This window comes from Nestor notabilis, unplaced genomic scaffold (genome assembly GCF_000696875.1).
Source record: "Nestor notabilis isolate BGI_N333 unplaced genomic scaffold, ASM69687v1 scaffold4371, whole genome shotgun sequence".
Classification (NCBI taxonomy): domain Eukaryota; kingdom Metazoa; phylum Chordata; class Aves; order Psittaciformes; family Psittacidae; genus Nestor; species Nestor notabilis.
The window spans coordinates 20,917-33,801 of NW_009914097.1; the positions used below are offsets into that span (position 1 = coordinate 20,917).

The 12,885-nt window shown below is 39.2% G+C and overlaps 1 protein-coding gene across 1 annotated transcript in view; it reads right to left on the bottom strand.

Moving 5' to 3' along the window:
- Positions 1 to 12,071, bottom strand: part of FSD1L (fibronectin type III and SPRY domain containing 1-like) — a 28,699-nt gene extending 16,628 nt beyond the window's left edge. The window contains exons 1-5 of the mRNA XM_010023474.1: positions 12,057 to 12,071; positions 8,828 to 8,923; positions 7,746 to 7,877; positions 4,890 to 4,991; positions 555 to 577 (exon numbers count right to left, since the gene is read on the bottom strand). Of these exons, the coding sequence (XP_010021776.1) occupies positions 555 to 577; positions 4,890 to 4,991; positions 7,746 to 7,877; positions 8,828 to 8,923; positions 12,057 to 12,071 (368 nt within the window). The remainder of the gene's footprint in view (positions 1 to 554; positions 578 to 4,889; positions 4,992 to 7,745; positions 7,878 to 8,827; positions 8,924 to 12,056) is intronic.
- Between the last annotated feature and the right edge of the window lie 814 nt (positions 12,072 to 12,885).

A 12,885-nucleotide genomic window follows, 5' to 3' on the forward strand; every position in this document is an offset into this window, starting at 1 on the left:
AGTCTGAAGGCACAGTTCAAATTAAAACTAGTAGAAATAGCAATTTCCCTGACAAAAGGCACTGACATCACCCAAAATATTTCAGCAGCTACCAGACTTCTTATATTCAGAAGAGATATTAGCTAGAAAAGTCCATAAATAATTAAGAATCAAACAGCAACAAGATTCTCATAATTTAAAGGGACAGAGTCAGCTTGAAAAATTATTAAATTGCAGCCATCAAGTATCAATAACAAATTATAAGTTTATTATTAATAATATAGAAATATTATGATAATGATAATAGTAATATCATCATCATAATAATAATGGCTACTGCAGAGCTCTACTTCCCTACATGAAAAATATCTTTTTCTTTACTAAGGCCAACAATCAGCAATGAAAAACACATGAGAAGCATAGAAGTTTAGTGCTCTCTCGAAGTTGTAATATCACACCACTTAGGAAACAGCCAATTAACTTGATTTAAGCTGACTGTGACCCTTTCAAAATAAACGCATTTTCAAGGAAAAGATTAATACAAAGACACAAAAGCGATAGACTTTGTACTGTACCTATCTTTGATATCTCTGCCAGCCTTGATGCATGTCAGGGAGAAGAGAGAGAAAGTAGTTAGTATTTCCATGCATGTATCAATGATGGTAACATGCAAGAAGGTTGAGAAGAATCTCAGCTGTATTGCTCAGATTTGAAGATCAAAATGAGTTTAACATTTTCATTAAGATAAATTTTCTCGTAAAGCACATTAATAGTATTGGTTAGAACTGCAACAATGTATTACAAGGAAAAACCTGATACCAAGAACCACACCAAACTAATTCCAAATGACTCAACTTTCTGGGTGTGACTGTCTCTTCAGATTTCTCTTAATCTGTTAAGTTGATTTCCAACACATCTTGAAAGACCTACTCAACTAAGTCAGCAAAATTTAACTACTACGGTATTTTCTTTAAAATATGAAGTGCTTATTAGTGGCATGTAATCATACCTGACCTGTTTGTGTACACATCACAGGATGCATGTATACACCCTCTGACAAACTTAAAAAAAAAAAAAGAAAAAATAGGGCTTGTTTTCACTTTTCCTCTGAAAAATACTCCCTAAAAGGCTCTCTCCTTATGTCACTATGCAAAACCGCAGACTGTAGTTTTCCTAGCATTAAATGATACCACTGAAGGAGATGCAGAAGTGGTGATGGCATATTTCAAAGATAAACATTAACTGGCATTTGGAAAGACAAAATCTCTGTCCTTAACCAAGAGGAATTGCAACCCTAAGATAAAACATTACTGTTGAAGTAGTGATGGCTTAGTTAGGTCTGTTGAACCCATGCCCGGAGTTGAAGTTGCTACTTGATCTAATTGCCATTCAGCTGAACCGTTCCTTTTCAAAGAGGAGACAAGAAACATCAGGTAGCTTCCCAATTTAAAGTCAAACAAAAGTGAAGGAATTCCAATTTTTTCATTAAATACAAAGCACACCCAAAAAAATTTAAAAAAAATCGCATTGTCCCTGTGTCCCTACTACAAAACCAACTTTATATTCCCAAGGTCAGAAGCAGAAAAAAACCAAAGTGTTTAGAAATAATTTAGCTGAAGAGTTAGCTTTGTTTTACCACAAACCAATGTTACTGTAGGAACTACTGGCTGATCTTCCAAAGCTACTTTAAAATAAAGGTCTTCTTCATAACGTCTACTACACTTTGTGGAATATGTGGTAGCCAGGACTCAGCAGGCTTCTGCAAGACAGGCCTGGCTTAACTCCTTTGAATTTAGTTTGTTTCCAGGCTACAGCCAATGATGAGTATCAGCCCATCTCAGATGAGCTGCCCAGCAGTGCCAAATCACATCCTGTCTTAACACTCCTGTGTGCTCGCATTCATGTTCTTTTGACTTTCCGGTAAGTCAATTCCGCAAATAAAGCCACCAAAAAACTAACACAGAAAAAAAAATTAAAGTAATCTTAGTTTAGTCTTATGCTAGTTTCTCCTGAACTGATTTACTGGAGGATCTGAAGAAAATTTCAGCCAATAAAAAACAGTCAAGGCTGAAGCTGTCCTGTGTTCCAGGAACACTTGGTATTCCCATTAGCAGAAAAATAGATTTACCTAACTAGTAGCTAAGGCAATATTACCTTAAAATGCCATATCCAAAGGCATATTTACAAATGTAAGCTAATGTAAGACAAGTTTCAAATCTTAGAGTTAAATGAATCACATTTCAGTATCTTAAATACGAGACACCAAATTTGAAACTCCCAGCAAACACTCAACTAATTTTCCTAAATGTATTTGACTTTAAAATGTACTGGATACATCTAAAAAGAAACAACTTAAAATAAATTCAAAGCTACATTCTGCCTAGTGCTCAAGATCTAACTTAAGTGTTACACATCAGTATGATAAGACAGAAAGGACAACTCAAACTTAAGTGCTAAGAAAAATACTCAGTTTTGGAACTGTCACACTTCAAGGCAAATAAATCAAAGGTGACACTCAGGAAGCACAACAGCATACAAACATGTTGCCAGAATGTATAACTGACACATTAAGACAGCTTTCCTCCCCACTTTTTTAGATTGACTTATGTTCCTCGTTCCTGTTAAAATGAAGACGAAAGTAACTGGGTCTTGGATTTGGCCCCACTACTAATGAGAAGATTATGCTAGTAAGCCTAGGGTACTGAGTCAGTATATTTGTAGAACTGTTTCACTAATTTGTAAGTATATTCTTCCAGTTAGATACAAACCCACTGTGGTAAAGTACACATTTGTATTGGAATTGCAATGTGAGGCCAAAATCAGGCTCTCACCTATACAGCATACAAACGCATTAGAAGGTTGCAGAACAGAGGAAGACTTGCCCTGCATTCAGTTTCATAGGATCTTTCAGTACAGCTAGAGAGTTCAGGGTTGCAAATGAAAGACTCACAGGTTGCATAAAGTTCTGCAAAACAAACAGCTTGTCATCCACAGACAGCTGCAGCTACATTCATTCATAGAACATTTTAGGTTGGAAAGGACCTCAAAGATCATCTAGTTCCAACCCCCTGCCATGCAGGAACATCCTCCATTAGACCATGTGGCCAAGGCCTTCTCCAGACTGGCCCTGAACACTACCAGGGATGGAGCATTCACAACTTCCTTGACAGCCTGTTTCAGTGTCCCACCACTCTCACAGTAAAGAACCTCTTCCTTACATCTTACCTAAATCTCCTCCGTTTAAGTGTGAATCCATTACCCCATGTCCTATTGCTACAGTCCCTGATGAAAAGTCCCTCCCCAGCATCCTTGTAAGCCCCACTTCAGATACTGGAAGGCTGCTATGAGGTCTCCCCAGAGCCTTCTCTTCTCCAGGCTGAACAGTCCCAACTTTCTCCAGCCCCCTTATCCTCCACAGTGATATGCCCTGTCACTGCCCTCCCTTTAATCTTGGCCCATAAGCTTTCAGATGGTTCATCAATCCATCCCCAAGCAGAGTTCGACACACTCCATCTGCTCATTGACATAAAGGGCTATAATCCCTGGACTGTCTTTCCCAAGAAGCCTGTAACCTTCCATTCCGACACTCCAGTCATAGGAGCCATGCCACCACACATCCATGATGCCAATGATTATTATATCCCCATGGACATGCACACACCTCTAATTTCTCTTGTTTATTCCCCATACTATGCACATCTGTATAGAGGCATCGGAGCCAAGCTCCAATAAAGCTGACTCATTGGCTGCAGTGGTTGAAGTAGCCCTGCACTGCTCCAAGCATTCACTGCAGGTGCTGGCATATGACTGGTAGTTTTGGGATGGATCAATCCCCCCTCCCCCAACAAATCTAGTTTAAAGCTGCCTTCACCAGCCTGACAAGTCTCCTACCAAAGATGCTCTTCTCCTCCTTGTCAGGTAGACTCCATCAGTCCCCAATAGACCCAGCTTCCCAAAGGAAGTCCCATGGTCTAAGTAACCAGAAGCCTGACCATGGCACCACCCCTCTTAACCATCTGTTAACCTGCCAGATTCACCTCTTCAGTGCCCTCTCCTTTGACCTGGAGAATCAATGAGAAAACTATCTGAGCTCCAGAGCCCCTTACCACCTTTTCCAGGGTTCTGTAGTCTTTCTTAATGTTCTGTAGACTGTTGCTAGCTGTATCACTGGCACTCACTAGAAGTGGGTAATAGTGGGACTAACTACACTGCGCAGCCTCTCCACAACATCTGTAATCCAAACTCCCAGTAGGCAACACATCTCCCCCATGAGGCACCTCAGCCAGGCTGACAGATAGTTGACTCTGTGCCTTTCAAAGCAGAGTCACCTACTACTGTCACCAACCACCTTTTCTTGGATGCAGCAGTAACTACCTTCTTTAGTGACAGGGCAATTGGCTTTTCTTCTGTTGTGAAGTGTTGTCTTGTTAGTCGCCTGCAGAGCTGCAAAGCAAGTGACTCTCTGCAACTGTCATGCAAGAGTACCAGGCAACTGATGGGTCACCTGCCACAGCTTTGAGTTCTGGCCATCACACACTTCGTACATCTTGGTACAGTTTGAGAGATTCATTTTACCCTCACTTCCTGGGTTCACTTACCTAGCATCAGTGAAAGTTTGCTTAACACTGACTGTTGCCTATGTGAAGTCACTCTTTTCCCTTCCCCATCACTCTAAATTAAGAAAAAAAACCCATCTCACTTATTTTATTAAGAGACTGTATAAAGACTCAAGACAATAATGCCTGACTCTGCCTCCTCAACAGAGCATTAACTGTACTTTCATATGCTTCTCTATTCTTATTCTCCATATTCCTGGTAAGCTTGCAGGGTCCAGTACAGTAAGGCAAGGGTATTTCAGACTGAGACAAATACCAACATCTGCTTACACACATTCATTCAATGTTTTCTACCTTTAAGAACTCCACAGGGTCCTTTATGTCCAGTGACTGAGTAGCAAGCTCCAGCAGCTCTTCAGAACTCTCTAGGGCATTACGACATTGGCTAAGCTGATCCTGAAGCAAAAACAGAAAGCAAAAGTAATTAGATGTATTCACATTAAAAAACCCATTTATAAACTACCAGTACTAGAACAACATGGCTTTGCCATTCCTCTTTAACAGCTTAATACCTTTTCTAATCAAGGCTATTTGACACACCGCATTAACTAGAACTTCACTGTGGTTGACAACCTACAGTTAGTTTTCTACTCATGTGATACTTACTGTAGTATCTCAGAGCAAGTCAATAGCAAGTAATTCTTTTTCTTTAAAACACTTCAGGAAACACAGCTTGCTCTAAGGTCATCACTGCCTCAAAAGCAACTAACAGGTGCACCAACTTCAAGAATAGACCTGTCTCAAGTACTTCAGACATGTAACTAGTTCTGGTAATTGTGGTGAGTTGACCTGGGCTAGTTGCCCCTCGGATTTACTGTTCAGAGATAAAACAGCAGCAAGGAAACAGTCCAACAGCTAGAAGTTAGTACACGGTTTCCAGATAACTTCTGAAGCACGCCATTAATGCAAGCTGTCATTCAGCTACTACAGCTGCTCTCCTCTTTTAAGGATATCCAGTGCTGACACTCAGATACACCATGACACTCCCAAAACATCCCAGACAAACACCTCAAAGGAGAGAAGCAAACACCAAAGGCATTTTCAAATAGATTTGCAGGAATGACACAGGAACTGGATGCTTCCATTAGCATCCAAGCTGCATCTGCATTTCAGAGTTAAAAACAAATACTTTAGTGTTATTAAATACACCGCCCCAAAATATAACAATATTTTCAAAGGCTTAAGGAAAATTTCCAATTTTCAGCCTTACTTCCAAGGGAATTATTTTGGAGCAATCAGTCTAAATATTAAATCCTCACCCTTTTCCACCACATGTAGCCCCAGTATTGTAAGTTACAGCTTATTCTTCACAAGAACATCTTGTCAACTACAGAAGACTAATTACAGCACAAGCACAATAAACTAAGGACACAAGGACAATAAACTAAGCAAGCCCATTCCTTTAAACAGGATGTTTATATCTCACTGAAGTTTCTTCACACAAAGCTAATTTTCAGTTCCAGCCAAAGATAATGGCTTGAATTAATACATTCAATGCAATAGTTTTCATCTATTAGTTTGGTTTGGTAGATTGAATGTTGCGAAAAACACTCTTGCAGTGCCTTATTTAGAGGAAGCTTGGTCTGTCATGAAGTAAAGAGAATGTCCTCTGGGCCCCTAGTTAGAGAACAGCCTCAGCTGAAGAACAGGCAAGGCACTTAACAACTGTGTCAGTGATACATAACATTCCACTTGTCTTCATCCTCTTCTGTCGAAGCAGCAGCTCAGCTGTCCAACACAGATACTGGGCACCAATTCTTGATACAGCTGTACCACGTTAGCAAGCTTTCAGAAGAATTAGGTTCAAACACACCTGAGCTTGATCAAAGTAGATTATATTTCAGATATTAACACAAAATTACAATCATCAAGAGTAAGGCTGCCAGACGAGTAACTATCAAATAGTTTTCAGTTCCAGAATAATTACTTGCAAGATTAACTCTAGGTTTTCTTTACCAGAAGGTAGAAAAATTGATACATGCCCCAGCTGAATTTCACCTGTGAGCTGTTCGTTGTTCATTCTTTAAGCATTTAAGTCGTAAGCATGCCTGGATACGGGTAGACCTCTGTCTGTTGAGAAACTTCAGAAGGACTTAGAATAGACATTTGGGGAGAAAGATAAAATTGGAGGTTAAAAAGTGCACATAGGTGCCTAACTTAAATTGTGCCCTGAGAAGTTCTGGAATGTTTTACACCCAGACTTTTCCGTATGGACATACACAGACCTTATATAAAGAAGCCTGTGGAATAAGTTTCAGGAAACTGCCTTTACGACTTCTTTAAACTGACTACACATGAGAAGGGGAAGTTTTTCAGGAACAAATATCATCCTTACTCCTCTGCATAAGCAAAAAGAGCTAGACAGCAGAATGCCACAACTAGGATCGTTTAAAGAAAAATGCTGGAGAAACAACTTCTGCTTAGAAGCTAGAGCCAGCTTGCTACATGCTACTGGGTGGGGGGGAGGGAGAGGGAAAGACTTTATACATGTTTCAGAAAGTTAACGTTTTCCATTCCTCTCTGAAACCCATCACAAAGATGATTCTTCATGAAACTATAAAACTGCAAGCTGCCAAAACTCACACAGTAGGTTTAATAGTGGGCACCAGCATAACCTCTTCCCAAGCAATTCCCATATGTCTTTCAGTGTGCATATACAATTTCCTTCATGTTAAATAGTGGAGCAGACAGTTCAGTCCAAAGGAGACCAGACTTCGTGCTTAAGATACCTGATGTGATTCTCCAAGTTCAAGCCCAAGTAAATCACTCTGGCATGCATACAGGTTCAGATGCTAGTATTCCAAACTGGAGAAAGACACCAACTTCAGCCCAGAAGGTGTTCATTAGTTTGAAGGTAAACACAAATCTAAGTCCTGCCCTCATGCAGCCACTCTCCACCTGTAACCTCTACAGCTAAGACCACTTCCTTTCTATATAATAACCTGGAGAACATAAACACACTAGACACCATTAAGTACCCAAGAAGAAAGGACCAGAGAAGTACTTGTATCAAAGAAAACATTTACATTGCACTTTCTGCATTTCTTGAAACACTACCAAAAAATCTCACTTTCAGTTGAAGTTTAAAATAGCACTTTAAAACTGCTTCTATTCAGCTGCAAGAATTTGCAGATGTAGTTATACAGTTACCTGCAGAGCCTGAATTTTATGAGCCGCCTCTTGCCGAATAGTGTTGGCCATAGTCCCACTCATCTCACACAATACAGAATACAGACGATCAAATTCTTCATCCAACTCACTGATTGCACTAGAAGAGTTCACCTGAGAAGAGAATTGAAACTGATGCAATTTGTATTGGAAACAGTGCAGGCTAGGCTTTTAGACTGTAAGTCACACTGTTTGCCTGAACATGCTTTGCCATAATCACTGGATACTTTGTCGCTGCTCCCCACCTTATCAAGAGGGAAGAAACATTAGGAATGATGGACACCTACTAACCAAACTTTACATCAGGACACTGAAGACTGAAATCCATGCAAATCCCAGGACACTTGCACAGAACCAACATACTTGGCAACCTTGTTCCATGCCAAAAGGCCGTGACTTCCCTCTCTCCTCTACATATACACAGATTGCTAGATGTTTTTAAGGAGGTAGTTATACAGTTCCACATAAAATGGCTTCATTCAGTACTAAAAGCTGCACTCAAGAAGCCATCTTAAAGATCTCTTGGATGATTTCCATTTCTGCTGTTAACTTGGCTCAGCTTTAAACACAAAACAAATTACAGTTTATTGACAGGCTAAGGGAAGCAAAACCTTATCCTAGTGTAGATGCTCTAAAAATTAGGTCTAACTTAAGCCCAGAATTTACAGCTACTGAAAAGAGAAAGAGCACAGATTTTTTCCCACAAGTATCATGTATATGGTCTCATTTATGAGTCTGCACAGCAGACTGGAAAAAAATGAGATAGACTACTTCCAAATAACAGGATTTGGAGATCTTGCATCAAAATCCATATTCTCTCTTCCACACAGATCAAATCCTACTATAGCTTTTCACATGAAAAGCAAAACCATCATGCCTTTGTACTAGAGACAGACATAAAAGGCAAAATGTTTTTCTATCCAATACGAATACGTATTTTAAACTTCACTGTTGTAGCCTTACACATTACCTAACCAATTTGAAACTGACAAAACTGGAAACAAAACTGCTCCCCTCTCAACTACCACTTATGAGTCTTAACATATGTATATACACACACATACCTGAACATTCTTTATTGTGTGGTTCAGGATGTCAATGAAGTTGTGAATTTCATCATTCTTGTTTGCTAGAGTAGAGACAATCCTTTGCAGAGTTTCCTAGAATTACAAAAACAAGTGAGAGAAGTTGTAAAAAAAAAAAAAAATCCACAAAGAAACACAGAAAAAAACACCCCACACAAAAAAAACCCCACAAGCCAACAAAAACAAAACAAAAAGTTCTAATTCTGTTAACCATCACCATTTTGTCATAGATGGAAATTCATTATATATATTACAGTTGTAGCAAATTCAACTCTTACTCTGAAGGGATCAATAATAAGAGTTTGTTCAAGAAAGAGTAAGTAAAGTCTGAACAGCATTCCACCAAGCTAAAGATCTCCAGCTGTTAGTTTAGGAGAAATCACGAGTCTGTTTTACAATACAATGCATCATTTCGTATGTTTTACTGAAACTCCGAAGTCATCTAAACCAGACTACCTACTGGCATCACACTCTACAACTTCTCCAGATGAGAAAACTAATGCTTGTGCAACCAGAGAACCAATAGAGGAAAGAAAAAAAGCTGGTAAAAATTAACCCAGGAGAAAAATTAGTATTTCCTATTGTCAAAAGAAGCTACTGTTTAATAACTAAGCTGACAGTTTATTCTATAGACAGAATAAATCTAATGTTGATTTGAAAATTTATTTCACAAGTGGTAAAATATTCTGGTGAATAATTTACATATTCCACTTAAAAGTGACCTCAAAGAGGAAAGCTTACTGACAGCTGAGAAAGAGAATCAACGTTATTTCTGTGGTACACTACTCCAGCTACTAAACAGCAGTAGATTCAGCTTACAGAACACCTACTAAGCAGGAAAAAAAAAAAAAAAAAAAAAACAGTTAAGCACATCAAAATGCATTTTTAAATTAATTAAGACTACCAAGTTTAGTTATGTTGAGTACTCAATCACTTTCTAAGAATTTGACATCAACGCTTGGTACGTAAAACTACATCAAGTTGTACAAGTTCAGAGCACATCAGCATATGCAAGTAAAAATAAAGGACAATGAGAGGGAGTAACTAGGAATTTTGTTATTCAGTTCTGGCTGGTTGATAGTAACTTCTATAAACAAAACTGATTTCAAGTTGCTCAGCTTAACATTGTTATTTAACAACATTTAGGAAATTGAGGCATAGGGAGCAAATAAGCACATCTCAAAAACAGCCAGACCATCAAAAAGGTGTTGCAGAGGTCCCTCCCATATGCATTTTTTTAATTAACATTTACTACTTGGATCACATTTGTTTTCTGAAAAGAAAGTATTTTTTCCGTACACAACATCCGCAGCAAACCCCAACACTACACCCCACACGAGGAATCTCTCCACTAGTCCTAAATCATGCCCAAATCTGTTTGTTCTCACACCGCTTCCTCAGCAGTTTTGAACAAATCTGCAATGATGTATTTTTTGTTACTTCAGCCTGCTGTCTGCATACTGCCACGCTCACAAAGTTAAAAGCACCAGTGAAAATTTACTGCTTTTACTACATATGTTCTGACAGTGTTATGTAAAAATACAATGGACCAGCTATGACTGCAGTGACTGAAATTAGGACTTTGAGGAAAACAAACCAGACCAGATTGGCTTCTTTCAGAAACAAAGAGTACAGCAGGTCTTGATCACTTCATTACAGAATCTCTCTATTGTCTGGTTAAACAGAACGTATTTAAAGACAATTCTGCACACACCAGAATGGCAGATGAAACATCATTGTCCAACCAGCTGCTTCTGCATTCGCTACTGACCAGCGGCAATTGTTTTGCTATGTCAGACAGCCTGCAGTTAAGCCTTATATCCTATAAGCGTAACTGTCAATTTGGATGAACAAGAAAACTCCCAATCCTCTTCCAGCCAGGATTTTAGGGCTTACTCAGTTACACCACATGGGAAAAAAAAAAAAAAATTAGTCGTCTTGAACCCAGTACAACTGAACTATGTTTAGGGGCTTTATAGCTTCATATGATTAAAGGAAAAGATCTACATGGGAGGAGGTGCTTAGAAAGCCTCTGCACAGTGAAATGCATGGCAGCAACTGGAAGATGACCAGCAAACAATGTTCTCCACTTCATCTAAAGTTAAAGTCAGCTGACCAAACAGGGATCAGTACAGCTCTTTTGAAATAAGCTACCAATTTCTCAAAACAGGAATTTTACCAGGTTTGGTCAAATTTGAGCAATTTTAGACACCATGTACAAATGCAGATGTAAGAGGCCTAAAAATATCCACCAGCAGTAAACTGAATTTCTTAAAAAGCAATACACAGAAAGCCAGCTTTTAGGAATCACTAACATACAGCATCGTCTAGTGCAATTTTCTAATCACCAATACGTAATAAAGACACATGCCAAATTCAAAACACTGCACTGTTGCCATTTCCTCCTGTAACAGGCATTTCTGAAAAGTTACTACAATTACATGTACCAAAAAGGGTGCTAGAAAGATTACCAGCATAAGCAGCAGCTGATGCATGCATTCTAAGTTACTTCACAAAAGGACTACAACAGCACCATGCTCTGTAAAGCTTCTTGGTATTTCTACACTGAAGGAAATTTACATCTATTGCCCACTGATGGATGCAGTATTTCGCAGAATCCTATTACAACTAATTTCCTCCTAGTTCACTCCAGCTAGCATGTGTTAAGTGAGGTCAGTTTCAAATTAACTTTCAAAACATTATGGCATGTTTATCACAGAAGTGATTTTTGGTGCTATCAATGAGCTTCATACTGCTTTTCACTTTTACATCCTATTCTCACTCTGAATCCAATACATTCTTGGCAGAAAAAAACAGCTGTGGCATTTGTAAAGCAAGTGCCGACGCACAAGGGATGAAGAACATGCAACGATATGAAAAAGGATAGAAAGCCTTTTATTGCAAGCCAACATGTGGTGGCTTGTTATCTTGCCAAGAGCATAAAACTAGACAATATACCCTCCTTCAAATAGCTAGTAACTAACATCACATAGCACCTGCTGAAGCAGATGAGTACCTCATAAAAGTTAGAATAAACTTTGATAAACAGTTTACATCAGTTCTGTTTAAGAAGCATGCTACCAACTTGTTCAAGATCATACTGAAGTCTTATGACACGACTGGATGCAGGACAGAATTTAGCATTTCTGAAGGCTTAGGACAAAATCCTAAGTCATACCAACCTTCACATGCAGATTGGATTTTACACTTTCTTAGCCTCCATTAATTTAATCTTCTGCACTTGTCCACACATTGAAGTTGCCTGAGTTTGAAGACATACTTAAGACAATACAACTGACAACAGCAAATTAACACAGTATTGTAAAATAAAAGATCAACTGCAAATTTACTACTGTATTAGGAACCTCCAAGCAAAACTGAAATTCAAATAAGAACAATGACACCACTCAGGAACATCAACGTAAAGCACCCACAACAGATGCAGCCCTCATTTACTCCTCAGCAGAGACTAATCTCGCATAAAGCAGGCAGAGGCAGACAGACTCAAATCCACACAGTATCTACCAGAAGCACAATTTTTTGGCTTTTCACATCTCACCTTCCAAAGCACAGCTAAGCTTCAAGCAGCAGCACACAAACCCTTAACCAAAATAGCAAACATCTGTCATCTGTAAATTTCAGGCCATTACTCAGACCCTGCACACAAACCAGTTGCCAAAATAAGGAAAGCACCGTCTTCACAGGGGCAGTAACAGAAGCCCTTCTGCACTACTAGACTGAAAGCCAAAAGGCTGAGCCAGAACTTCTTCCGACAGAGGATCATTTTTAGAAAGCCCAGCCATCGGCCAGGCACATCCCTGCTCCTCAGCGATTTCCCTGAGGGGGCAGATGGCAAATACGGGAAAGAGGGAATTACAGGGGAATAAACAAGCCAACTACAGAACGCTTTTATTAATTAGTTCCCTTCAACACAGGATGCCATCAACGGGAAACAGAGCGGCCTATGTGCACACCATAATTACTTATGACAGGAATACACAGTGTGGAAGAGCTCTACGGCAGAGCCGCGCCTCATT